Source organism: Festucalex cinctus, chromosome 19 (assembly GCF_051991245.1).
Source record: "Festucalex cinctus isolate MCC-2025b chromosome 19, RoL_Fcin_1.0, whole genome shotgun sequence".
Lineage (NCBI taxonomy): Eukaryota > Metazoa > Chordata > Actinopteri > Syngnathiformes > Syngnathidae > Festucalex > Festucalex cinctus.
This window is the reverse complement of record NC_135429.1, coordinates 11,243,056-11,270,318: the sequence shown is the minus strand read 5'-3', so window position 1 is coordinate 11,270,318 and position 27,263 is coordinate 11,243,056. Positions and strand designations below refer to the sequence as shown.

Here is a 27,263-nt window from a genome sequence, read left to right as displayed (position 1 = left end):
AACAAAAATGGCTGAAATACCACTAAAGATTCTCTCTGGGCTTGCCAACGCCAACAGAGACGGCCTGCCAAACGAAGCCACGCGTACGCATGGAACGCATGCATACAGTAAACAGTCGGTTTGTTTGATCAGGGGTGCATGTGAGCTTCCTTTGAGTTTAAGATGTGGATGTGGAGTGCGAATAGACGAAGAGGGGAACGTAGAAGAGAGGCTTCGGAGCACCCTGTGGTTTTGGGGGGGGTAAATGGCAGAACATGCTCACACATTAAAAAACATTTAATGTACAGTTTTAGCTATAGAGCACTGGGTAACCTTTTACCTACCAGTGGCCGTTTTATTTTTATTCCAGAGGGGTCATGCAAAATTTATGTCAAATATTTAATGCAACAAACATCTATGCTTTATTAAATAAAGTCAAACTCAATTTACTATGCATGTTAGGAGTGACATCTAGGATTGTCTATTAAAAATATTTTTAAAGATGGGAAATCTACCAAAATGCGTCACAACTTAGACCTGATTTTAGCGAGTCTAAAACCTATCTTCTTTAGACAAAAACATTTTTGTATTATTAAAGGTGATATTGCTTTTTGTAACACTAATTAAACTAGACTAAGTGCAATTTCTGGAGAAATTGCGTGGGAATGCTGAAAGCTGAATGCTAAGATTTGAATGCATGTGGAGTGCTTATGAAGCCAATTGAGAGATAAATTATGAAATTATAACCTCCTGGTTACTGGACAATGCGCTTTACCAACTGTGCCACCGAGCAGTATCAGACACCTGGTAATGATGATCAGTTATATGTATGGAAGTGGGTGTGGAAAGTGATACATAGAAAAAGTTCAATGTTTGTCCCATTGAAAATGAATGGGGAAAAGTTGATATTAAATGTTAATTTGTGCAAATACTGTTAGTAATGTGAAATCAGACAATATATATATACCTCGGGATGCGTCAATTTTTTAAGCTAGTTGAAATTTGAACAACGTAAATTCGAAGTATTATGTGAGAGTTGTTACGCGGCAAAAAAAAAAAAGAGTGTGGAGAATAAAAATCACAATAACATGATTCCCGCAATAAAGATTCAAAATATGCAAATAAAGTGTAATGTTTAAAAATCCATGTTAAAAACTGTATCGATTGTGTTTGTTAAAAAATACATGCACAGAGGACCTCTGCATGTTAAATTGGAATCATCATGTTGAGTGGGGGAAATGCAATTAGATTCATTTTCAAAATCATTCATCCCTAGTTTGATCATAAAACATTACAACATGTTTTTATAACACAGCAAATGTGGTCCATCAAACATTACCATGCAGCTCAACTTTTGTTTTATGTATTTGTACATAATGGGCCCTATTTCAAAGCACAGATCAGTTGCCTGGACACATGTTGTTCCAAAATGTCTGTCAAAACTAAATGGACTATGAAAGCGCACTGTTGATACCTTCCGAAATACAAAACATATTTGTATTGAACAAAATGCAGGCCTGTATTCCATCCATAAAACCGCACACATTACAGCAAGCAATATAAATTACAGAGCAGTGAAACAATGAAATGTTGAATGACGGGTGGGAGTAGAAAAAGAAGAAAAAAAAGGGAATACATGGCGTGCATTTTGTAACATTTCCGAAGCGATGAGCTCAAAGCTTGCGACATTGACGCTTTTGCAGATTATTTCCATATTGACGCTGCTGTCGTTGAGGCAAGCGGCATAATTGGGAAACACAGCAGAGCTCACATCAAACCCAGCATCGGTGTGGGTGGGCCAACACTCACACATATGCGGTGGCGTCGGATTAGGAAGTGGTAGGCCACATCATTTTACTAGCGAGAAGTTTCTGGAAGGTTTCGCTTGTCTCCTGGGAGATGTGAAGCCCCCCGGCCCCCCCCCCAACACCCACTCATCAACCTGGCGTCTCCCGTTTTCTCAATGTCACTTGCTATTAGCATCATACCTGTCTTTGAATGACTTTCTTTCCCACCAGAAAAAAGCAATTTAATCTCTTCAAATAAATATTTTACAAACCAAAACCAAGTGCCGATACCACTAGTAGTTTTGACACAATTTTCACACACAAAAAACATAATTTTAAAGAAAGACCTTTATATCCCAATCTAGCATTTTTCCTTAAAATTGGAGGAAGTTAATGGAAATTTTATATTTTTCTCATTTTTTAGTAAAACGGCCAAAAAAATACTTTAAAGCTGATATTGACACCAGCCATTATAATAATATATCATCGGCATTACACCAAAATCTCCCCCAAATAACCCCAAACAAACAAACCTCCAATATCGTCACTTTTCCAGAGACTCAAAAAATGACGTTTTTTTCCATTTCATTTTCATTTTGTCATAATCAAAGAGAACAAGCCATTTTCAACACTTTAAATTGGTCAATAATTAGCAAAAATGACACTCACTCGTGTGGATTGACCGAAAGTTATAGATTTTTGAGAAAATATGAAATTTGCCAAATTGTGATTTACGAGCTTTCAGCAATATATTTTTGGGGTTGGGTGGGGACCGATACCAAGCATCGGTATAGGTACCCGTGACTGCCTAATTGAGGCCATTTTATGATCATGAACTAGAAAATAGAAGAATAAAAAAACTAGTTTTGAGGGAAAATGCAAATTTGGGATATTTGTCATTAATTTTTGGTGAAATTTTTTTGTATCAAATGAACTTATGGTATCGGTATCTGACTTCGGTATCGGTGACTACTCATGAGTTTAGTACTCATACTGGTATTAGTCTGAGAAAAAAGTAGTCTAAAAACATCCCTTTATATTTTATTTTTTGCTGATATTATGAGCTCATTACCCAATATGAGTCTATTTTGGGCTCCAATAGGCCTGGCAGTTACCTGACAGTGAAAGATGTACTCCGGTGTGGCCTTTTTGAATTTAATGTTCCATACCAGGGCAACACCGTCTGGTTCGTGGGGGGCATCTTCATTGTTGTTGTACGAGGCAACAAGCAACTCGGGATACTGAAAAAAAAATGAATCAAAAGATTAATTCATACCTACGGAAGCGTATTGCATTCACTTAAAAAAATAAAATAAAAAATCTCCTGTTTTTCTGACCAATTTTTTTGGGAGCTTTGTTTTTTTGAGGTTTTTTTTTTTCTGTTTTTCTGAATATTTTTTTTCTGTTTTACTGAAGATTTTTTTCTGTCATAAAAAAAAATATTACGAAAAACCGAAGAAAAAAAATTACTCCGAAAAACAGGGGGAAAATACATTATTTTATTATGTTGTAAAATAGTGTAAACATTATTTTTACACTAGCGTGTATGGGCTATCGGCTATCCAGTGATATATACAGGTCAGTGTTCTGCAACAAGTCATTTGGAGTTCAGAGGTAGAAAATAAAAATAAAAATACTCTGTAAAACAGAAGTTGGTACTCTGTTTTTTTGAATATTTTTTTTCTGTTTTTTGTTTTTTTTTTTTGAATAATTTTTTCCCCCTGTTTTTTGAGTAATTTTTTTTTTCTGTTTTTCAGAATATTTTTTTTATGACAGAAAAACATATTCAGTAAAACAGAAAAAAAATATTCAGAAAAACAGAAAAAAAATTACTCAAAAAAAAAGAAAGCTCCCCCAAAAAATGAGTCATAAAACAGTTTTGTTTTGTTTTTTCTTCAAATGAATGCAATACGCTTCCGTACATACCTGATTATTTATTTTGAATTTAATAACAAGGCTGAAGGGCTCACCTGAGGCGACCAGTCAAGACAGGTGACAACGCGATGTTTTGACCAATGATCATCATAGAAAAGTCTACTGAAGGACAAACTGGAGCCTCCAGCCAAATCTCTAGGAACACACAACATGAGATTCAACCAGACAAAGTCCCTTTTGGACATTTACCGAGGTGTACATATGCAAATAAGAACTAATCAATGGTACTCCATGCTCACCCCTCCTTGTCGTCCAGGGCTCGACCACTGTAGTCAAAGAAGATGTCGCCGCTTTCCGCCAGAGCTCTCTCCATCACCCGGATGCTGCAGTCGAAGAAATTCTGAAACTCGGACGAGTGGAGTATTTGCTGCCTCTCCTCCTCCGTCAGCTCTCGCAGCACAGGGAAAGAGCCTGCTGGTAGGAACAAATTCACTTCCATTATTCTTAATATTGATGAACTAGATTTATATTTTTTAACAAAATTAGCACATTAACTACAATTTTATTCTGAACAATGAGCACATTTTCAAGCTTTCTTAGTAATAATGACTCATGGGAAATTATTCAATATCACTTAATTAACAAATATTGTTATTTATGTACAGTCCACCAAATAATTGATCTTCTATTGCTGCCAGCAACTTATAATGACCGGCAGAGCAACTGAATGCTCTTCCACATTCAGATTCAGATGACTTTCTTGATCCCTAAAAGGGCAATTCCCCCAATCACAACCCGTCCAAGAAATATGAAAACAGAGGGAGACAGAACTAGAAGTCTGGCGGGTTGCATTTCAGCGCCCCGAGTTTCGTTATCATTTAAAGCCTGAAACCATAAAATATATGAGCAAATTCTGATTTGTGTCATACTTGATACATCTGGTCACAATAATTTCAATTTATACATTTATAACTGTCAAAAATATAATAATAAACAGACATCAAACATATTACTATTTACATAAATCAGAAAGAGCATTTCCCGCTATAAATAAGTATACTGTAGGTGTCTCTCCTTTCTCAATTGAGGCAATTTTGCAAGGTCGCTGGAAAAGCCATCAACTGCCCTCTAGTGGATTATCAGTGCAATGCATGTATCAGATGATATACATCAGGCTTTTAATGGGGAAAAAAATACTCATGATAGAGGGTTCAATGTGTCTTGTATTTAATATGATACATTTGGATTTATAGGATTAAATAGGAAATAATAGGAAGGGTTAGGGAGGGGGGGATGAGGCTCATATGTGGGGGGTGGGGGGCACAGTATGAAACTGGGGGAAAAAAGTCAGCAATTAACTCATTCACTGCCATTGATGTGTATATCCGTCAATGGCAGTGAATGAGTTAAGTCAATTCCGTTCCCATTGACGTGTATATCCGTCAATGGCAGTGAATGAGTTAAAGCCACACGATAAAAGAATATTACATGTGATTTTTCTCATGTAAAATATGTGCCTTGGCTCGATTAAGTTTGGGAAAGGGTGTGTTAAACAATATGACAAGTGAAACATGCAGCACTGTCAACATCAACTATATTATGTGCCTCCTCATGGCATTTTAAGTCACTCAATCTGTATCAGAACCAGAACAACATGCAGGACCCAATAAACTACAAACAGTCCTAATGAATGTTTCACAAAATACTACAATGAAAAACTTCACAAACAAGACCCAAACAAAACCGCCTCCCTTTGAATGGAATCCTCGCACGGCATGGGGTCCGCTTATTGAAGTCACTGTCCCCGAGTGCACGCACTATTTTGCGGCATGCCGTGCGCAGACGCACAAATGCGGACCTTTACCCTGCCTCTTGACTTTGATCCCCCTCCATCACGACTTGTCAGAAAAGACTGAATTGAGTGGAACACATCAAAGACCAGACCTTCTAACAGGCCGCGATGGAGAATCGACGGACGGCTGAGTGTGTTTACGGCCGCACGTGCGTTTGACTCACCCACGAAACGCTGATGATTATGCATGCGTGCGTTTGAATATGAGCATCTCTCATCAAGTCCTTTATGTGTTGTTTTTTTGGTTGCATCCGTCGTCTATTCCCTTCCCCGTGAACCCTCTAGTAATATACACGCACGCTCTGTTGTTCTTTGCTTTGAAGTATGGTGCAGGGGTCACGTGGAAGGTTTTTCATCAATGCTGACCTCTACATGCCGGAGAGCTGATATGGTGGGTGAGTCTTCACCCCGTGCATAACCTAGCCGCACTCTTCCATCTGATACACCCACTGATACGCTGGCACACAAGGGGGCCGTGTTTGCTCACATATGGGAAGTCAAGAGAATGAAGAGCGTAAGGGACTGTAGTCAGTGAGTCGTGCAATGTGGCTGTGCAATTAATCAAAATTCAATTCCGATTTCAATTATTACGCTCCACAATTACACAATTGGCATAATCTTAAAAAACAAAACAAAAAACTAATTATGAGTTGTTTTGAGCCATGCAGCATTGCGGCATTGTTGTGGGAATGCTGAAAGCATCCCACATATGTTAGTCGGATTTTTATTCTCCTCACTTTTTTGCCGAGAAACAACTCCCACATAATACTTCCGATTTACCCCGTTCAAATTTCAACTTGCTTCAAAAATTCACACATTCCGGGGTATATATTGTCTGTTTCCTCGTTACGAGTACGCGCATAATTTTACGTTAAATATCAACTTTTCTCCATTCATTTTCAAGAGGACTGACATTGAACTTTTTGTAAGTCCCACTTTCCATGCCCACTTCCATACATACAAGTGATCATCATTACCAGCTCTGTGATACTGCTCAGTTCTTTTTATTCATTGATCTTTCAACTTCAATTAAAACTTTGTCATTTTCATATAAATTTATCTTTCAATTTACTTCAGAAGCATTCAGCTATTGGCTTTCAGCTTTCAGCATTCCCACGCAATTTCTCCAGAAATTGCACTTAGTCTAGTTTATTTAATTCGGCTTTTTTTACATGAATCTCTATTTCATCCTCACCTCCAGTGTGTGCGATCAGCACTGACTTTTACTCCTGACAGCGTTTTGTGACACGAGTTCTGGTCCGGTGTTGGACGAGAGGAAAATAGTCCAGCAAGCTGTCTGGGGTCACGGAAATAAAAGTGTTTTTCTTCTAAAAACAATTTGTGTTCAAAAGAGTGATACATCTGCATCATTAAACTCCTTTTCTGAAAAAAGTCAGACGCCATTACCGCCAGGCACTACTTTTCTGTTGGTTCGTATAACTGCGCGGCGCCCCGCATGCAGCTGATAGTCGCGCACTAATCTACAAGTTGTCTTTTCGACGGCGGAAGGCGCGACCATCAGATGTCTGCTGTGCGTCTATCAACTGTCTACATGGCGCCGCGCAGTGATACGAACGAACAGAAAAGTAGTGCCTGGCGGTAATGGCGTCTGACTTTTCCAGAAAAAGAGTATTGTGATGCAAATGTATCACTCTTTTGAACACAAATTGTTTTTAGAAGAAAAACGCTTTATTTCCATGACACCATCCAGGTTGCTGGACTATTTTCCTCTCGTCCAATTATTCTCAAAAGAATTGTGATTTTTCTTGTTATTATTTTTTCAAAATGGAGTAGGCCTTTGGTAAAGATGTGAGTGAATGTTATCAAAACTATGTTCCACTTGAAAATATATCGATATTTGTATTGAATGGTCTTTTATTGGAGATGCACAGCCCTAATATATACATACATTTTTTTCTTTTTCTTTTTTTTTTTTACAAAAAACCCCGAAAAGTATGACGTGCGGAAATATTCACCCCCTTTTCTCTCAGTGCAGCCGATTGACTGTCGAAGTTCCCTGATGATTTCTGAATGATCCAATGTTCACCGAAATGATTGATGATGATCAATAGAGTCCACCTGTCTGTAATCTCGTTTTACTATAAATGCACCTGGTCTGTTAAAAGTACTTACTGTATTTGAATAGTAGACAACAGGCAATAACAGATTTATATAACACCTTTCAAAAGACCCAATTGATTATGAGGCAATATATGCACTCGCATACCACTCCCCCCCAAATAAATTAAATACATTAATAAATAAATGTTAACGAAACAGAGTATCCAGCCATTTTCTACCTTCTTTATTTTCCTTGTCATCTTCATCCTGTGGCTCCAACTCGGGGCCTGGCTTCGTTTCCATCAGCTCTTCATCCTCTTCTTCCTCTTCTGCTGAGAGAGAGTTTTAAAAAACAACAACAACAAAAGCAAGAGAGAGAGAGAGAGAGCACTTGTGTTAATCAACAGCTGTTCCAATTTTCTCTGACCTCCCACTGTGCACCTCCTTCTCAACCCCTTCTTACCAAAATAATCATTGCCAGACACGTACAAGTACACCTGACTTTCGGAAAACTTAAGTCCAAACGGGTCATTTACAAACATGCAGATTTTGTTTATTTATTTATTGCAGAAAACACGTATGAATATATACTTTGCAGTATGCGTAAGTTTGTTTCCTGTTTTTAAAAAGTATTGTGAGTGTGAATGTGAAACATACATAAAGAAGCAGGAAAGAGAAATAGTTGTGTGCACTCCCACTTCCCGTCTCCCTGTCACCTTTGACCCCTAGCAATGGTATGTATGTGTAAACGGGGATTCCCTTTACATTCCGTCCAATCAGGCTGAGCAATTACACTTGACTCTCCGGCTTTTTTTTCTCCCCCCGTGTGTGTTTGGACGGAGGTGGCAGTTCAAGCATGAAAGGTTACTGTCAACACAGACACCTGCTTGTCAGCTACTGACCCCCCGAAACCCCCTCTCACGACTCCCCTCAGGCTGTGTATTGCTAACCCTTGCCAACTTCCCCTCCTCTTTTCTCTGGCGGCCTCCCTCTGAAACAGATGCTGAGATTTGGGGAAGGGGTTGGGGGTCTCTGCGAAGATCTCTCTGAAAACTGTGACCAGACACCTGCGGGGTCTGCCAACGCTCATACGCACACCCGGGGTCCTTGCCCGCAGTGCCAGGGGTGGCGAGGGGTTAACTGGCGCCGGGTCAAACTGACAACAGGCGCTTAGTCCAGTGGAAGGAAGTGACTACATCGCACTCTCCGATGTGAAATCCTCCCTCCTTCTGCACACGCACTCACAATGTCAGGGTGTGTTTTACTCAGCTGGAGTACGGCCCGGGGCCATGTTAAACCACTCGCTTAAAGCTTGCTCCCGCAGCCGATGAACCGTGCGTTTCGCACTTGGACGTGCCTAAGCTGATAATGACCTCCCTGGCACTGCTATGCAAGGCAACAAATCGCATTCTTCATTGGTATTGTGCATTCGTTGAATAATAAATACATGTTTCATATTTGTTTCCATGAGCCCGTTTTAAATTTCAAACATTCATAAAGCAAGGTAAGATTTACCATTGAAATGAATAGAAATGTGATTAATCCGGTCCAGCCCCAAATTGAGTAATACATACATACATACATTTAAACATAAACGTAATGCAATATATCGTTTCTTTCTAATTCTAATTCAGGAAAAGTTGTCTATTCTATAAATAAATAAAGTGGAATGTCACTTGACATTGACATTTAAAAGATGAAATTGCTACAAATTTCTTTTGCTCATTTTTAAAGTTGTCCCTTTGCTAAGTTTGGCGCTTTATTTACCTCTTTGGCAAAAGTGTCGACATTAGGGATGTAACGATAAGCGCAATATCGTGATCTCGTGATAGTAAAACTGCCACAATATCGTCGTCGTCATATTCACGATATTTTAATGCAACACATCTGTTAAAAAAAAAAAAGTCTGGTTGAGTTCCATTGGTGCAGATCTAGCACCCTCTGGTGGCTAGTTTTTTTTTTGTGCAATTTAATTTTCACAGGGCATGTTTTGGCCCTTCTATGTTTAAAATCTACACTAATTGTCAGTTGAAGGGGAACATGCCTGTGAAGCAAGTCGATATGTGGAGGAATTCAATGTGTGTGTGCGTTAACAACATAATATAATAATAAGAATAAAACATAATAATAATAATAATAACATAACATTGATGTTATGTACAAAAGCACAATATTGTGTTTTGTTTTTAGTATGAGCTCATTTTTTCTACAATATTGTTACTAACCTCCCCACAATATCGTGATAATTATCGTATTGTGATGTTTGGACATGCCCAGTGGCAAGACGCACCGACGGCTATTTTGACGTGGTTACACCAACAATAACCGTTCGCTGTCTTAATTAAAGAGATGCTACATTTACATACAAATAAAACACTGAAGTGAAATGATCATATCATTCACAAACCACTATTTGGATTTGGAACTTCTGCCTTCATATGCTTTCATGCACGATGTCAATGACGCAAATCCATCCGCTCGTCCACGCCGATGCCGTTTGTGCATTGAAAATACTATGTCAAATAGAAGTCATTTTTCTCTGTGAAACCTGAATTGTTCATAAAAAGGTTCCACTGTACTTGATATATCATTTCCATTCAGTGTCCGCATAGTGGATGACTAAGATTTGAAAAATGTGCTCTCTAGTGCCAGCGTCCTAGTTTGCATTAGTCAGTGACTAATCTGCAAACTTCACAAGTACAGAGAAACAGAACACTAACTGTGGAAAGTAATGTAAGCATAGTCCTTTTAGTGGTATCCTCTTCCTTCTTCTTCTGTTGTGTCTGTCCTATTTTCTTGATCCTGTCATGTCCAGACCAGTGGTTTGGAATGTGTGGCGAGGAAGATGGGAGGAGCGAGAAGAGAGCGACCGCATTGAGGGGCGATCAAACTGTCAGAGCTCAGGACCACAGGCCTCTGCTGCATGGCGGCGTGATTCATGGCCGACGGGTTACCTCACTGATGGCTTGACAGTCCGGTTCTCCCGTGTTGATGTTGCTGCCATTTGCCATACATCAAGTTCCTCTGTCACAACCCGGCACCAAAAATATCAGAGCTGTTTCTTTTGGATGGAAACATACATTCATGTGTGCTGAAGTGGGGCCAGTGACACTGAGAAATAGGTTCTCGTTGGTGATAAATGATCAAAGTAAAGGGAAAGGGAACCTCATGAGCCACAGTTACAGTACGCATTACGGAGATGGACTGTATCAGTGGTCTGCGATCTGAGGCTCTGGGGCCACATGTGGCTCTCTCGTCCCTCTCCTGTGGCTCCCTGTGGATCTCTTTAAAAAAAAATTGAAGAAATGAATATTTTTTTAACATATTAATTTTCATTTTTAGATAAAATATTAATTGAATGAGCTGATTTAGATTGAAAAAAAATGATAATACGAGATATGAAATATTTTTTTAATTACCTAACAATGTCCAAAAGGTGACAATAAAATGTCAAAAAAGGACAAAGAAAAGCAGAAAATTACCTTAAAATGTCCATGAAATTACCAAAAATGTCAGAGAATTTCATTTTTTTTTAAAGCAGATTTTTAAAGGGATACTTCACTAATTTAGCCCATTATAGCAATAAAAAAATTTATATTTTGTCTCTAATTAACTCATTCACTCCCAGCCATTCTCACTGAAGCAACCGGTTGTTATGTTGGATTTTGACACAGAATATTTTTCTCAATTGCTATAAAAACATATAACCTACCAAAAGAAAGTTTAGTCTCTGTTTTCATCAGGAAAAAAAAAAGTGTATTTGTATCTGTTTCCGTTTTGCAGCAATTAGCATGACAATTTAGCTAAGTTTCGTCCATATTCACATTCCTGGTAAAAACACTGACAAAAAGAGCTTGCTGCAACATGGCCCTTGCTGATCTCGTGTACTCTGCTGCCACCTGCTGGCCGTAATAACTACCACTGCTTTAACCCACCACCCACCTCTTTATGTGAGAAGCTGTATCAAAGCATCCTGTATGCTCTTACATTAAAAAAATAAATAAAAAAATACACGCGTTAACACGTTTTTGGTAGGGAAGGACAAACTTAAAAAAAAAAGTTTTACACGTTTTTGGGTTTGAATGAGTTAATTTGATACTTTCATTATTTTTCACAGATAAATAGTACCTTTAAAAACACATTTTGCAACTTGCTGTCGACTGAAAATGACATCACAAGGGCTCAGGTAACCAATCACAGCTCAGCTTGTGAATGTCACATGACCAAACCTAGAAAACAGGTCAGCTGTGATTGGTTACCTGAGCCCTTGTGATGTCATTTTCAGTCGACAGCAATTTGCAAAATGTGTTTTTAAAGGTACTATTTGTATATGAAAAATAATTAAAATATCAAATTTATTATAGGTGAAATATTAATGTTTGACTGCCAAAAATGGCTAAATAAGTAAAGTATCCCTGTAAATAATTAGCTATTAAATGTTGAAAGAGAAAAATTACTGTAAAATGTAGACTTGCCCCCCAAAAGTCAGAATTTTTTTTAAGAAAGCAGAAAATAAAATGTTTAAAAAGAAACTACATGAAAACTAAAGAAGAAATCCTAAAAATGACCATAAAATGTCCACAAAATTGCCAAAAAAAATAGTAATAAAATGGATTTAAGGAACGTCTGGAAACAAAATGCTCAAAAAGTAACTATAAAATGTCCAAAAACAAAAGAAGACATCGCGAAAATTACCATAAAATGCCCACAACATTGCCAAAAATGTCAGAAATTTGATAGCTAAAAGGCAGAAAAAAAGGTGAAAATAAATTATCCATAAAATGTAAAAAAAAAAAGAAAAAAGAAAGAGGCAGGCATACATCCCTAAAATTGCCAAAAATGTCAGACATTTGACAGAAATGCAGAAAAGTCTAAAAATGTAAAAAAAAAAATCACAAATTCACTGGTGCATGTTTATCTGGACCTCACTCTATCTTTGCTCTCTGCTCACCATGCATACCACCACCCTCACTCGCCGGTCTATCAGTTTAATGAACCTCTTCCTTCACAATATCCATAGCACTGTTGTTGTGTACATTCATGCAATAACACGTGCCTGCCAAGCTTTTAACTTTAGTAGTCATCATATTGTATTTGTGTGCAGGGTCATGGAGAGGTGAGCAAGCAGTATAGAAAATAGATGGCTGGATATTTGTGCGTAAGGTAGGCGACACTTGGACCAGACCTCATCATCTCTACACATCTCAAACGTTACTACGTGAGGGGAGGTGGTGGCGGAAATAGGGCAGATGGATTTTGGGGGGATTTTTGGAGAGCAGATCATAAATGGCATTCATAAAGGCACGCACACATAAACAGTTCGCAGGGGTCCTGGGAGGTTGGCTGCTCAACAGACCACAACACAAGCAGTACGCCGAGGAGTAGGAGGCAGCCGCGGCGACTTGAAAGGCTTCTCTAATGTGGCCGTGGCACGACACACGCATGCACACACAGACACAAAAACCTCGATGAGAACAAGTCTTATTGTTGAAGAGACTCACACATGCACGCCATCATCTGCACTTAAGTATATGCTTTTAGATATATAGATTTTCCAAAGGTTAATTTTAACAGCTAAACCTGAAAAATACTCCAAAATATATTTATAATATACTTTTTTTTTTTTTTTGTTCTCAATACCTTCCATATGTTTAAAGCGGAAATCAACCTAAAACATTTCTTGGCAATAATATGTTACATCCTCCTGACTACCAGCAATTCAAATTTGTCCTCTTTAGTGGACCTTTTTAAACCTGAATATCTCCCACCCAGTGCATATGATTGAATTAACTTTGTGCTCTATAGAAGACATTCAGAGCTTTCCAATGATATCAAATGTGTAGGGGTGGGGCTTTGCTCCCATTGATTGCATCATAAAAGAAAATGGCTTCCCTCAGTGCAAGCACTTTTTAGGGAAGAGGAAAAGTAAGTAACACTTTTTATTGAACAAATGTAGGCTTTAAATGTTGTTAGCATGTTTTCTATAAGACTCTTAAGAACACATTAAAGTATTGTTTGAATTATTTTAACTTCATTTGAGCCTAGCATTTAAGTTTAAAAAAAAATGTCCCCTGTAGTGGACACATCATAGCTTAAAAATAAAAACTTTTTTTTTTTTTTTTTTTCTTTTGCAGTATTCCAGTTACTTCACAAAGATTGGGAAACATCAAAATAAACATGATTGGACAATATTTTTTTTCCCTGGTAGTCAGGAGGATTATATGTGACCTCACTAATGTCAACATGATATTTGTGGAGTATGAGTTATGAAGCAAAATCCAGCCGCTTTGAATCCATCTCGGTCGGCCATTTTTCCGCCTGCTGTCGACTGAAGATGGCATCACAGTTACTCAGGCAACGACCAATCACAGCTCACCTGTTTTCGGAAGCTGAGCTGTGATTGGTTGAGCAACTGTGATGTCATTTTGACTCGACAGCAAGTGGCAAAATGGCCGTCTTCTGATTCTGATTAAAAACTGCTGCTAGATTTTTTTAGATTACAACAACGGAGAGTGTACAAGTTGGTGCGCACGTGCATGCCCGTCCATAATCCCGTCCCATTAAAGCCGTCTATTCAGCCCTTTGGTGGTCTGCGGGTGACGCTGCCGATTCCCCTTCTCCTATCTTTTTCCTCTTTCTCTCTCTCTGCCCCACTGTCTCCCCCGTCAGTGGCACCCAGGCTTGGCCCGGGCCCACATCTTTAAACTGAGCCATCATAGCACACCGCGGCATGCTCTTGAGCCCAGCCGCAAGGCCCTGATTAAAACCCATGACTTCAAACTTTCCAAACTGTCAAATGGGGAGAGAGAGAAGCAGAGCAGCAGAAATGCCGCAACAGAAATGCCTTACATAAAATCACAGCCGTTGCATGGAGTCAACGCCAGGCAGGCGTTATGTGTCACTCAGAAATACAGCTATTTACATTACAACTTCGCGAGGACTTAGTGTACATTTTATGGACAATATTCATCACGTATCAGTAGTAACATTTTTTTTTATTAACATTTTCATTATTGAGATAAAACCACTTTTTAACTTTTTAAATGCTAAATAGGTGGTCAAATTTAATCTAAATAGGTGGTCAAATTTAATCATATTTGTAAAAACATTTGACGCTTGACTTTGCGACCGTCTTGAGCACGCTTTATATGACAAGAGTGCCCCCTACTGGAGCGTTCTAGAACGTCATGTTCAAGTCAATCCACACAGTGAAGCAGCACAGTCATCACATTTCTTCCCGCTCAAGTGGCAGGCCATAAACCATGATGATGATTTGGAAATTAAGGCCTGGATCGCTTGCAACTAGAGCAGTTCATTTCGATGCATATTGAATTTCTAATGTTTTTCCCGATGAACCACAAAGAGATTGCGTTTGTTGGCAGTCAGGCTGTTAATATTTTTTATGTATTTTTTTTGTTTTACATTCATTCACCAGCATCATTTCCTGTGCAAAAAAAAAAAAAGTGTTAAAATGAAACCATGAACCGGTCAACAAAGGTTTAGTAAACATGAACATGGCCGTAGTGAACCTCGGGAGAGCGAATTTGTCGTCAAACAACAGAGTACGTTTTGTTCGGCTTCCTCTGGGTACACTCACTGTGGTTAACCCTCCATGCGAATTTTGTCTTCAGAAAACACAAGCGCGCACACGCACATACATGCATGCGGCCTGTTGTAGCCGCCTGGCTGGAACAACAACAATGTAGGAGAGAACTGCTTCCATATGTGGCTGCATACACCCAGATACTCAAACATATACAGTAACTACCTAACCATACAAAAGTCATGAAAACCGCACTCCTCTTTGCAGAACCTTGAAAAGTGGCCACAAAGCCCGCACGTCTGTTTCATATTGACGGGGGCCGTGTGTTACATTCGCTTTGATTCCGACGCGTCGTCAGTTCGCCGGACACGCCGGAGGAATCGGCGCGGCGACCTTGTGAATGTTTGGCACGAGGCGGACAAAAAAAAAAAAAAAAAAGCACCAGATGAAATCGATTTGTTGCCAACAGTCAACATATGATAGTGTGTCGTTCCTCTAAAATGAACTTTTGCAGGATATTATTTCAAATCAAAACATATTTTGTACTGGGAAAGAAGAAAATCGGTTGTAAATTGAGTCGAGCAGGGCGCTGACAGAGAACACGGACCGACCGATTTGACCTATGACCCCAGGCTCCTGGGTTGTTTATCTTGCTTTGACAACAGTAATCCCTAAAAATCTATGTAAGTTAAAATAATTGTGATTGACAAGGAGCATGTATGTACTAACCTATGTTACATCTACGGGTGCGACTGTAAAAAAAAAATACAACTTGTGTTTTTGGGGGGTTAAAACAGTCATTTAAGTTGAACTTTTTGGCAACAAAACACGCAAGTTGTTTGTTCCACAACAATTAGATGAGTTGTTTTTACTTGTAAACTCTTATTACTTTGATGTGAAATGCGGAAAAGCCTAATTAAATTTGTATTTACATTTGTTGCTTTTTTTTTTTTTTTTTTTAACAGTGTATAGAGCATTTCAGCAGTAAAAAGTTAATATTTTGTCCCGAATGAATTTGATGACTTTGTTATTTTTCATGTACAATGAATACCTTTAAAAAGTAATTTTTCTACTTGCTGTCGACTGATGATGACATCACCCGTGATGAGGAAGTAGGTAACGACCAATCATGGCTCACCTGTTGTTATGTTTACCGTTTCAGTTTGTTACTTGTTAGCCACCACCCAGTGGTTAAGTTGTGTCATTACACCACCTAGTGGTTAATGTTATTTGCGTGTGTGGAAATAGAAGAAATCGGAAACTGGAAGTAATTGAGCCAAACTGAAGATGTTTGTCACTTTATAAATGCTAATCTTGAACGCTAATTGTTAGCATATGCTAATTACGTTTGTTGTCCTGTTATTATTTATGTGTATGTAGCGCAAATGTCAATTGTATGTTTCATGTTGCAGTTTCACAGTATAAATAGACAACTTCACTGCGCACTTGGACTCCGTGGAGTTTGTTTATGAATGTTGAGCTGCTTGGATAAGCTCGCCCTTCGACTAGCAAGGCCTTGACACCTGTTTTCTGGGTTGGGTCAGTAAACTGAGCCATGATCGGTCGTTATCTACTTCCTCAGCACAGGTGATGTCATCATGAGTCGACAGCAAGTAGAAAAATTACTTAACACATTAATTATAGACAAAATATTAACTTTTTACTGCTGAAAATGGTTCAATGAGTCAAGTATCCCTTTAATAAAGCTAACATTATGCACAGTTTTAAAAAATAATTCTGCACTTAAATGTACTCTAGGCAGAGATTTCTTGAAATAATAATTCAAGTTAAATAAAAATTGTACCTAAATACATTTTCCTTTGTCAGAGAAAATCAACCCACAATTTTTATTTACAGTAATATGCTGTATGTGCAGTCTATTTTGATTAATACTGCGTACAAGCAGCAAAATCCACCCATATTTTTATCCAGCTCACTGGGTGGCCATTTTGCCACTTGATATCGACTGAAAATGACATCACAGCTGCTCAGGGTTCAGGTAACGACCAAGCACGATGTTTGGTCATGTGACCTTCGCAAGATAAACCGAGATTGGCCGTTACTTGAGACTGTGATGTCATTTTAGGTCAACAGCAAGTGGCAAAATGGCTTCAACACTGAACTGGATAAAAACAGGTACATTTTGCTGCTTCATTCATATTCCATATACGTGTGTTTAGACTAGTGGGGCTGCATAGAATATATTATTGTAAAGAAAAATTGGGGTTGAATTCCGTTTTAAAGATTAAATTTGAACATTTTTAACTCAGACAATAAGTGATTCTTTTGCGTAGCACTAGAGACAGTAACACTCTGTTTATTTTTATATTTATTATATTTTATTGTTTTTATGTCCTGAAGAATAACAGTTAACTTATTTTAAATTTAAACAGCTATGAATGTTAAAATTTGACTTAAAATAGTTCACTTTATGGACCAAAATTGTTCCAAACTACAAATGGAAGTCGACATTGGAGGTTTCACTGTACTGTAAATTGGTGTAAACCATCTTTAACGTTTAGTAAGGGCTTCTATAGGTAGGAAAACAAGTGTAATCAGACCAATATGCTGCCAACGTTTAGGATCACTTCCTACATTTTCCATTTAGATTGTTGGATTGATCAGATTACAGATTACAAGATTACAGTCAAGTCCAGGATGTGGGTGGTCGGTGTGCTTGCTTGTTACTGTATTTGAGTTTCCCTTGATGAAATTCAATTCCTTTCATGGTGATTGTGTTGAATGTGCTCTTACAGGTTAGGTATTGGAAACTCTCTTTCCCCTCCAAGCGTCTTCTTGATGTGAATGTACTTAAGCAGTGAATTGCTGACCAACTGTACTGAGACTGTATAGACCGTGACAACTAATGGTCCCGAAAACACGATAAGAGGGTCATACAGACAGATAAAAAAAAAAAAAAGAAACGTCTGTAGACCCTGTGAACTTTTAAACCCGACGAAGGGTTTTTCCAAACTTGCAATATCACATTAGAACACACAGAGAGTTGTTTTGCTGATGGCCTGCCTGCGGTTCACTGCAAACAATTACAGATGGAATCATAACTCGGGGTTTCCGCCAGTGTATCGAAAGTCCGGTGGTCCTCGGGCTGCAAAGCGAGTCCAAGCTGGACCGCTGTGTATGTTAGCTTTTCAGGAAGTCTATTATTATTTTTTTTTTCCAGCGAGAGCTCAGAATTGTTCATTCTGTAGTTTTACCGATTCAACATCTTATCATCATTGCTCTCTCTCTCTCTCTCTCTTTTTTTTTTTTTTTTTATGTGTGCGCGTGCGTGTGTGCATGTGCGCGTGCTTGTAAATACGTGTAAATTTATACTCATTAATTCACCTAAAACCTAATAAAAATCCCATTACCCTTCACCTTAACCGGATATACTTCAGAGTCTCGCCAGAGTCGTGACGTCACGTTCAGAAGGCCAGGAGACCAGAGGAAAGGTCAAAGAAAAGAAAGATAAATCAAAGTAAAATCCAGCACCAACTAAACACTCCCTGCCATCCACATGGTTACAAAATCAGAGTCTTACGCCAACCCCAGAAACCTCTAAATTCCAACAAATTAAGGAAATCTCAAGAGACCAGAGGAAAAACCAAAGAGAGGAAGGAGGGAAGTCAGGAAGTCTATTTTGTAGTTTTGTTCTGTAAAGTAGAACTAAGAGAGGATTTATTTGTTATTTATTTATGTATTTATTTATTTGTTTGTTTGTTTGTTTGTTTGTTTGTTTATTTATTTGTTTATTTATTATTTGATATTTTATTTATTTATTTCTATATTTATTTATTTTATTATTTATTATTTTATCTTTTTATTATATATTTATTATTATTTATTATTTTATTTTATTGATTATATTTATTTTATTTTTGTTATTGTATTTATTTATTGTATTTATGTATTTATTTATGTATTTATTATTTGTTATTTTTACTTTTCTTCTTATTTTCAGCATCAGCGGTCTTTTAAGGCGCCACTGAGCAGAACCGATTTACAAGGTCCACGTTCGCACTGCACCGGCGCTGACCCGCACGCGTGGATACGTGCGCAACCGCGTGCACAAAGGAGCCCGACCTTTCCATCTCCTGCCAGCATCCCAAGTATAAGTACCCGCGCAGATAGTTATCTGCAGACTGGGATCGCTTGATTTGACGTAGCGGCATTAACTGCGGTCATGGCCAAGTTGGGGACTGGCTGGCCCCAAAAGATGCTTTGAGGGGAGAAGCAAGTCTTTGTTATATTGAAAAGTTGGCCACATTGTGTGGTTTCGTGACGTCAACTCTCGGTCTCCGCGCATGTGTCAAAATGCAATAAAGATGCCAAATGTTTTGTTTAAATTTTCAGATACGCTACTGGAAAAAGAAAAATCTAAAAATACAGAATTGGCGTAATTGTTCATGACGCGTTACACAATGCTTCATTCTGAGCTAATAGTCGTTTAATTGTATCCAGGCACGAAGTGCGGCTTGAAATGTGGCAGGTGAACACAGGAATCGCAATTGGATCTTGGACATGTGACCGTGCTTGTTTAAGGAGGTGGTCTTTATTTTCTGCATTTTGCTTGAGGTGGGACTTTGAGAACCTGCTGGAACAGAACAATAGTGGCTTTATATTCAAGGAACCTGGTAGAGCAGGCAAAAGTGTTTGTGTTAGGGTCATTCTATGCCAAATCACTCACTGGGTTTAACCAAAATTTTAGGTTAATCGGTGCAAGTTTTTTATTTATTTATTATTATTATTATTATTTTTATTATTATTATTTTAGTGCCGGTACTTTCTGCAAAAAAAGGGGCATGTAGTATCCATATACTCAGATAATCATTTTATTTTAGAGATTTAGAGATTACATTTTATTAAAAAAAATAATAATAATAAAGCCATGTGATCCACAAGGTCAAATTATAAATCTAAAGGTCATGTTTCTAAAATATGCACCAATCTTTGAGATGAAGGAGATTTTAGTGCTGTGCCATCAATTTAAACAAGTACACCAAGTTTCATTAAAATCGAAGTTTAAAATTTATGTATGTATGTATGTATTTATTTATTTATTTATTTATTTATTATTTTGATTTGGCATAGAATAGAACTACGACGGCGTATTAGGGCCATGTATAAATAAATAATTTTTTTTTTTAGAGCGCAGGTTGGGGTGAGGTTAATATTCCAAGAAAAAAAACTCTCAAATTTACCACTTTATAAATTTGTGAGGAAAAAAAAAAAAAAACTTCAAAGCAAAGTTGAGAGTTTTTTTTTCTCGGAATATTAAAAAACAAAACAAAAAACGGTGGCTGACAGGAATTGGCAGGCTGCTTAGTGGGCCGCCACTATGGAGGACCAAAACTACCAAAATATAAATAAATAAATAAATTATTAAATAAATGAATAAAAGTGAAAATAAAAATGGATATATACATATAATTCAAAAATTAAATACAAAATTTAATATAAATGGCAATAAAAACAACTATATATATATATATATATATATATATATATATATATATATATACATATACACATACATACACACACATTTTCTTAACCACTTACTCCTCACTAGGGGTCACGGGCTAAATAAATAAATAATAACTAATGAATACGAGCTCAAATATAAGCCGAACTTTGTGGGTCATTTATGTTTACTTTTCCTTGTGGACCGTGTCTGTGGACTATCTTGTCGTTTTGTCCGTAACACTGTCAGTAAAAGGACTTGTTCAAATGTTTTACTCTTTCCAGGCATCGAGATCTTGCGTAGTTTCACTTTGGAAGAAAGTCGATGTGCCATTCAAGTTCATGTCTTCACTGATCTTGAGGGTGAGTAGAAAGGCCTGACCCTTGTTTTGTATGAAAATACAAATGGATGAATCACAAACTATTTCAAATGAGCCTCTTATCAACAGCGCTTGAATATGGACAGACCACCATTCACTCACACTGTGTTTGACCTCAGAATATTAAGTTTACTATCACACACCATGTTAGACGCTGCTTTATTTTTCTGCTATGTCCCAAGGCAAGCGCCCTTCCCTCACGACAATCATGCCCATTCAAATCCATTAAGAAAAGAGTAAATAACTGGAGCTAACCGTGACTGCGGCCTAATCCTATTGACCAACACAATGGACACTCGGGACACGGCGATGGCTGAGCAGCTATTGGGAAAAGGAGCAGACATAGACGGCTACTCATCATGATTATAGAGAAATCCAATTGGTTTCGGAAGTGAAAAGTCTCGTTATTTAATTTCAGACAAAGTGTCTGCACAAACTTTACACACGCAAGCCTAAATGTGAATATTGAGAACACACAACTTCAACTCAGCGTTCAGGCCCAAACACAAAGTTGCGGAAGAGGTCAAAAATTCACGAGGAGACGAAACCATGAGAATCTTGACAAAAATCATCAGCACTTAAAGTGATACAATTTCAATACTGAAGTTTTTCTTTAATGTCATTAAAGATCATCAGGGGAAATTTTGACCCGAATAACATTTAATAGAGATCACACTCAGAGGTCAGAAGTTCAATCTGAGCAAGCCAGCATGTAGATATGAAATAATAGTGGTTCAAGAATGGAGCCTTGTGGAACCCCACATGTGATCTTTGCTCACTCAGACTCATGACAACCAAGTAGTCGCTATCTTGTCAGTAAGATTCACCGTTCTACTCTGTCGAGCAGTATAGAGATTTCACAATATCAAAATGAACGCAGCTTGTAGCTTATCTGCTATTCGAGCCTCAACTTCATAACTTATATACGGAAGGTCTAAAAGTTTTACACTTGGTTGTAACGTCGACCATTCATGCACACAAACAGCAGCAACAAGCTAAATGTTGTGTTTATTTTACGGGTTAGTATTGTAATCAACAAAATCTGGACTAAAAAAAAATACACAAACAGGTGGCAACATCACTTTTTTTTTCCATCTTTCCTCCACACACATTCACTTCATCTGCAAAGAAAGGTCTCCTGAGGCCAAGGTCAGAACCCCATAGACCAGTTCGGCTCACTTCTGGTTTCCAGATGTTCTCTTAAACGCACACACACAGTCACTCTCTATCATTTCTATCGTCCTCCCTCGAGTTGCTCAGACAGCTGGCAGCCATGTGACTAGGGGTTGTACTTCCTGCTTCCTGTCATTATAATAGATGGTCTGGTGTGGATTCCAGTGCCCCCTTCTACCAGCAAGCATCACGCGCACACACACACACACACACGCACGTCTACCCTCATCAGCATCCCCGCCTTTGCCCCTCCTATTTCCTTGACAGATCTCGGAATAGATCATCGCCACATGCAGAGGCGCTAAATAGCATGTGAATACAATGTGTGCAGAGGCAAACAATAGATTGGATAGAAAGTCAATGGCCACAATATTAGGTACACCTGCACAAAAATCATATCCTGTAACACGGCTGTATTATTAACTATGCATTTAAAATGTTATAACAATCCTAAAACTGTTATTTTTGTCGACTGTGCCAAGGACTTGGAAAGTGATTTTTACCACCCAAAAAATTCTTGGCTCTACATGCCACCGCCATGACCACCATTAAAGTACAGTAGCATCTAAGTGTTCATCAAAATGAAACATATTGTAAGCCACTGTAACATTATGCTCACTTTGAATATTAGAATTGCGCTTAATAAGAAAAAAAAAGTACTTAGTGATGCACATAAATTTTAAATAAATAATGTAGCAAAAATATTTTTTTCAAAAGAAACAGTTCTCACAGATTGCATGCAAATATAGGGAAGCGGTGGAATTGCTAATGTGGAGTAAACATTTTTGACTAGCAAATACGTTCGAACGTATCTGTAAGGATGTTCGAACATATTTGTTGGCTAAATACTAAAAACTTTGCATTTTTCCCATAATGCTATTGGGGTATAGACTTGCACAGGTGACAAAAAGTTTTTTGTTTTTGTTTTTTTTGTTTTTTTTAGCCTACACTATGCTGATACAATTTTATTTTATTTATTTTTTAGCCTACACTATGCTGATACAAGATTTTATGGTTTATCATTGTTTCTGCAGTACATGATTTCCGTTCTGTATTTCTCCCATTATATTTTCTACTTTAGACACAATAATAAATCATAAAAGTTGATAATAAACAATGTTTTCTTACTTAATTTGCAAACATATTGTTAGAATGTAGGTCAAATGCTATGAAAAAAAAAATGCATGCGCAAATCCAAACCCAGTGGCATTATGGGAAAAAAAGTTTTTAGCATTTAGCCTACAAGTACGTTCGAATGTATCAGTAAGTGTGTTTGAACATACTTGTAAGCTAAATGCTAAAAAGTTAGCATTTTTACCCATAATGCTATGGGGTATCGACTTGCACACTTTACTTTTTTTTTTTTTTTTTTTTTTATTATGCCAATACATAGTTTTATTTATCATTATGTCTGCAATGCATGATTTGCGTGCAGCTTTTTTTTGTTTTTTGTTTTTTTTTCCCATAATGCCACTTGCTATGTGCAAGTCAAGACCCTGTGGCATTATGAAAAAAAAAAATACAAAATGGAAATAAAAATTACAAATAAACAATATTTTCTTACTTAATTTTCGAACATATTGTTAGAATGTAGGTCAAATACTATAAAAATAAAATAAATACATTTGCATTAGCAAAAACAAACCCAGTGGCATTTTGGGGAAAAAATGGAAAAAGGTTTTTAGCATTTAGCCTACAAGTATGTTCAAATTCAATTTAATATTTGCCAGTTCAAAATATTTACTACAAATTGGCAGTTCCACGCTCTGCAAAAATGTATTCTTCTTAAAAGTTAAACACAACTGAACTATACTGCACTCGGGCAGTGATTCTCTTGCGTACCACTTGAGGGCGCCAGTGAACCACACGTTGAGAATCACTACTGTAGGACTGTGTGGAAGTGAGGAAGATTGACTGTCTATTTGTCCTTCACCTGTCACGTCATTACATCATCCCAAAATAATAATAATAATAAAAAAATGTTAGTAAAATAAGTCAATGCGCTACTTTGCAAAATCCTGTGCAATATTAAACCTTGGTGTTGACCATATGGATGTGTTTAGACTCTGAAGTACAAAATAGTGTGCACACGTCTTGACGTGCATGCACACACAAAACCTCACAGCGCCTCAATGAAAATGTAAACACAGTTATAGAAATGTACTTCTCAGTTTGCCGACAACGCGCATACAATACGCCGAAGCACATCGGGAATCATTTTCGGGTCCGTTTTCTGTTTCTACTTATGAGCAGGAGTCAGAACCGTTACGTGCTATGTTGGAAGACACAACAATTGACAGGCACACATTGTCTTTCTGCCCTCTTCTGTGTTTTTGTGCGATCTTTAAGTCACTCCAGGTTTACAGGCTGTGAACTTGGCTAACCGAAGGAGTATCATATTCAACCACCCAAAGTCGACATTTACTGCAACATGAAACTACTGCCTTTGAGTTTCGGTGCCCCGCTAAAACCTTGCGAATGTCGAAATTGCGCCTCCTCAAAAATGTTAGTCCCAACGTAAGACTTGTGGGAGTCTGTCAGAAAAAATGTTTGCTTTCCATTAGTCATGCAACGTTCACCTTCGGATAGATGAGCAGTCAGCGGCGTTTGTGTCTCCTTGCTGTACAAGACCATCTCCTTTGGTTGGAAATCAACTTGTGTGATCTTGGAGGCGCCCAGCTTCTGCATCCGCCGCCTGGCTCACATAGAAAGGTGCTTATGAGCTATTTACATTGAATTATTAGTTGTCAAATTGAATTGGGTTTTTGTATTTTTTTTGTAATGCACTAGCGTAATATTTTGTTTTGTTTTGTTTTGTTTTTAGATGACATACCCAAGCTCAGAATCGGCTTGCAGCTGCAGCACGGAGGGGTCTGTGTCCCACTGCAGTGTCCTGACATCACCAACAGAGGGGGTAAAAGAGCACACAAGACATCAACTAACAGTACTGACAGACCAGTGTATATGGAAGTAAATCTGTGCCATCAGACAGTGTTAGTAATTTTCAATGCTGAAAAATTCATTGTTAGGAATTCAAATTTCAAATCTGATGGCACAGTTTTACTTCCATAACAGTGGATATAAAAGGTCTACACGTCGTCCAAATGTCAGGTTTTTGTGACATAAATCATTTCCCATCATTATTCTGACCCAATCTGTACAACTAATTTGAAAAAAAAACCCATCTCTATGCTTGCATAAGTGTGCACCCCTATTTATGACTGGCAGTGTCTGTTGTGAATTAAGCAATCACATTCATATTTCTGGTAAAAAGGTTTGAAAGGATTTATCTTGATATAGGGCTGCTCAATTATTGAAAGAATAATAATCACAATTATTTTGTTAATAATTGAAATCACGATGATTCAAACGATTATTTATTTTTTGGTGCAAAACAAGAAAATTTTTAAGCATTTAAAAATATTAAGACCGATTTAAAAAACAAAAAAACTAACAAAAAAAAACACTATAATTATTTAAATTCCTTTTGGACCATACTAAATTTCTAATAATATTTATTTATTTATTTATTTATTTATTTATTTATTTCGGCAGGCAAAAACTTGAAGTTGAAGTGCAGCTTGCACTGTGCAGTAGGACAATTATTTTTTTGGGTACAAAACAAGAAAATGTTTACACATTTCAAAATATTAAGACCAATTAAAAAATAGAAACACTATAATTATGTAAGTTCCTTTTGGACCAAAAAGGATTTATTATATGTTTATAATAATGTTGGCAAAAACTTGCAGTTGGAGTGGATTGTGTGCACTCTGCAGTAGGACGATATTTTTGGTACAAGAAAATGTTTCAACGTAAAAAACAAATGAAAGATATAGACAAATATAAAATAATCATAATAATAATAATAAGAGTAATAATAATAATAATAATAATAATAATAATAATAATAATAAAAATAACAATTGTAATTGAATTCAATTTAATTGCACAGCCCTATCTTTATATCATCTATTTATATCACAAAAACCAGACAATTAAACAGAGGTTTTTGAAGACTTTTTTTTTTTTTTTTTTTTTTTTTTTTTAAATCCACCGTACATGTTCATCATCAAAGGCAGCACATAAACATCAAAATGGACATCTTTGATGGACATGAGCATGATTGACATACATGGGAACGATAACGCACTTTTTTTTTCTTTTTTTTTTTATATATATATATATAACAGAGTGAAATAAAAAGTTAAGTGTGTGATGCCAAGCTGGCGCTGAGATCTACCATTTGCGAAAAACACTCCCAATCAGACTTCCCGTTTTGATGATACCTTTCGTGGCCACCGAGTGCACCCATCAGACCTTCAGCCTGCGCCATTTCATTAAGCTGACACCGATCGTCAATTTCTGATAAGGCCCAAGCGACGGCCATCTTTTTACAAATTGAGGGAGACGGCCAGGCTTGAGGAAAAAGCTGCCAGCAGAGTGCAAAGGAATGAAAGGGGGCGAACTGTCACTGCTGCGTTTTGATCCGAATAAATCATGATGGCAACACAATAGGCGCCTCTTTTGTTGAGAACAGGCTTCCTATGATTGCCAGATTTGCTTACCTTGAGCTTTGTACTTCCGACTTGCTTTTTGAGAAACCTGACCTATGAAGTGAAACACACACACAGCCACAAATGGAGATGCTCAAAATGACACACTATTGTCCAGGGTGTGCAACTCGATTTGTCAAATTGACTTATGAAACGCCAAACCAGTTGTCAGTGACGGAAACGTTATGATATTTTGAGCCCAATTTCACCCGTGGAGAATCCAGTGTGGCACGTAACACGAATGATGATCGTGATGTCACTCACACGTTGACCTCAACAGTTAGCTGCCATTGTGGGCTTGATGGCCACTTTTTTATGCACTTTATTAGGGACTAGGGATGTCACGATAAAGGCCAATATTATATTAAAACTGCCACAATATCGTCATTGTCATGTTCACAATGTTGAAAAGGAGCTCATCTGTTAAAAAAGTCAGGTTGATTTCCATTTGTGCAGTTCTAGCACCCTCTAGTGGATAGTTTATTAGTGCAATTTAATTTTCATTAGGGATGTTTTGGCCTTCTATGTTTAAAATCTATGCTAATTGTCAGATAAAGGGGAACCTAATTTGCTTGTGAAGCGATCAATGTGTTT

General features: G+C 37.6%; 2 protein-coding genes across 21 annotated transcripts in view; one reads left to right on the top strand and one right to left on the bottom strand.

Moving 5' to 3' along the window:
* pdk4 (pyruvate dehydrogenase kinase, isozyme 4) overlaps positions 1-27,263 on the top strand; it is a 126,532-nt gene that overhangs the window by 78,661 nt on the left and 20,608 nt on the right. For 7 of the 17 annotated variants that reach the window (XM_077506948.1, XM_077506950.1, XM_077506947.1 and 4 more), the window contains exons 6-12: positions 3,958-4,118; positions 5,817-5,884; positions 12,659-12,717; positions 19,059-19,206; positions 19,559-20,923; positions 24,703-24,825; positions 24,938-25,027. The gene's annotated coding sequence lies outside the window, so the exon portion shown is untranslated. Of the gene's footprint in view, positions 1-3,957; positions 4,119-5,816; positions 5,889-12,658; positions 12,718-17,183; positions 17,234-19,058; positions 19,207-19,558; positions 20,924-24,453; positions 24,619-24,677; positions 24,826-24,937; positions 25,028-27,263 lie in introns of those variants that run through there. The other 10 variants (XM_077506943.1, XM_077506945.1, XM_077506944.1 and 7 more) reach the window with 10 other exon arrangements.
* Positions 1-27,263, bottom strand: part of dync1i1a (dynein cytoplasmic 1 intermediate chain 1a) — a 45,065-nt gene that overhangs the window by 16,080 nt on the left and 1,722 nt on the right. Inside the window, exons 6-12 of one of the 4 annotated variants that reach the window (XM_077506933.1) lie at positions 26,682-26,723; positions 24,947-25,006; positions 24,693-24,808; positions 7,794-7,883; positions 3,941-4,112; positions 3,737-3,836; positions 2,882-3,007 (exon numbers count right to left, since the gene is read on the bottom strand). In XM_077506933.1, coding sequence (XP_077363059.1) covers positions 2,882-3,007; positions 3,737-3,836; positions 3,941-4,112; positions 7,794-7,883; positions 24,693-24,808; positions 24,947-25,006; positions 26,682-26,723 — 706 coding nt within the window. Of the gene's footprint in view, positions 1-2,881; positions 3,008-3,736; positions 3,837-3,940; positions 4,116-7,793; positions 7,884-24,692; positions 24,809-24,946; positions 25,007-26,681; positions 26,732-27,263 lie in introns of those variants that run through there. The other 3 variants (XM_077506932.1, XM_077506930.1, XM_077506931.1) reach the window with 3 other exon arrangements.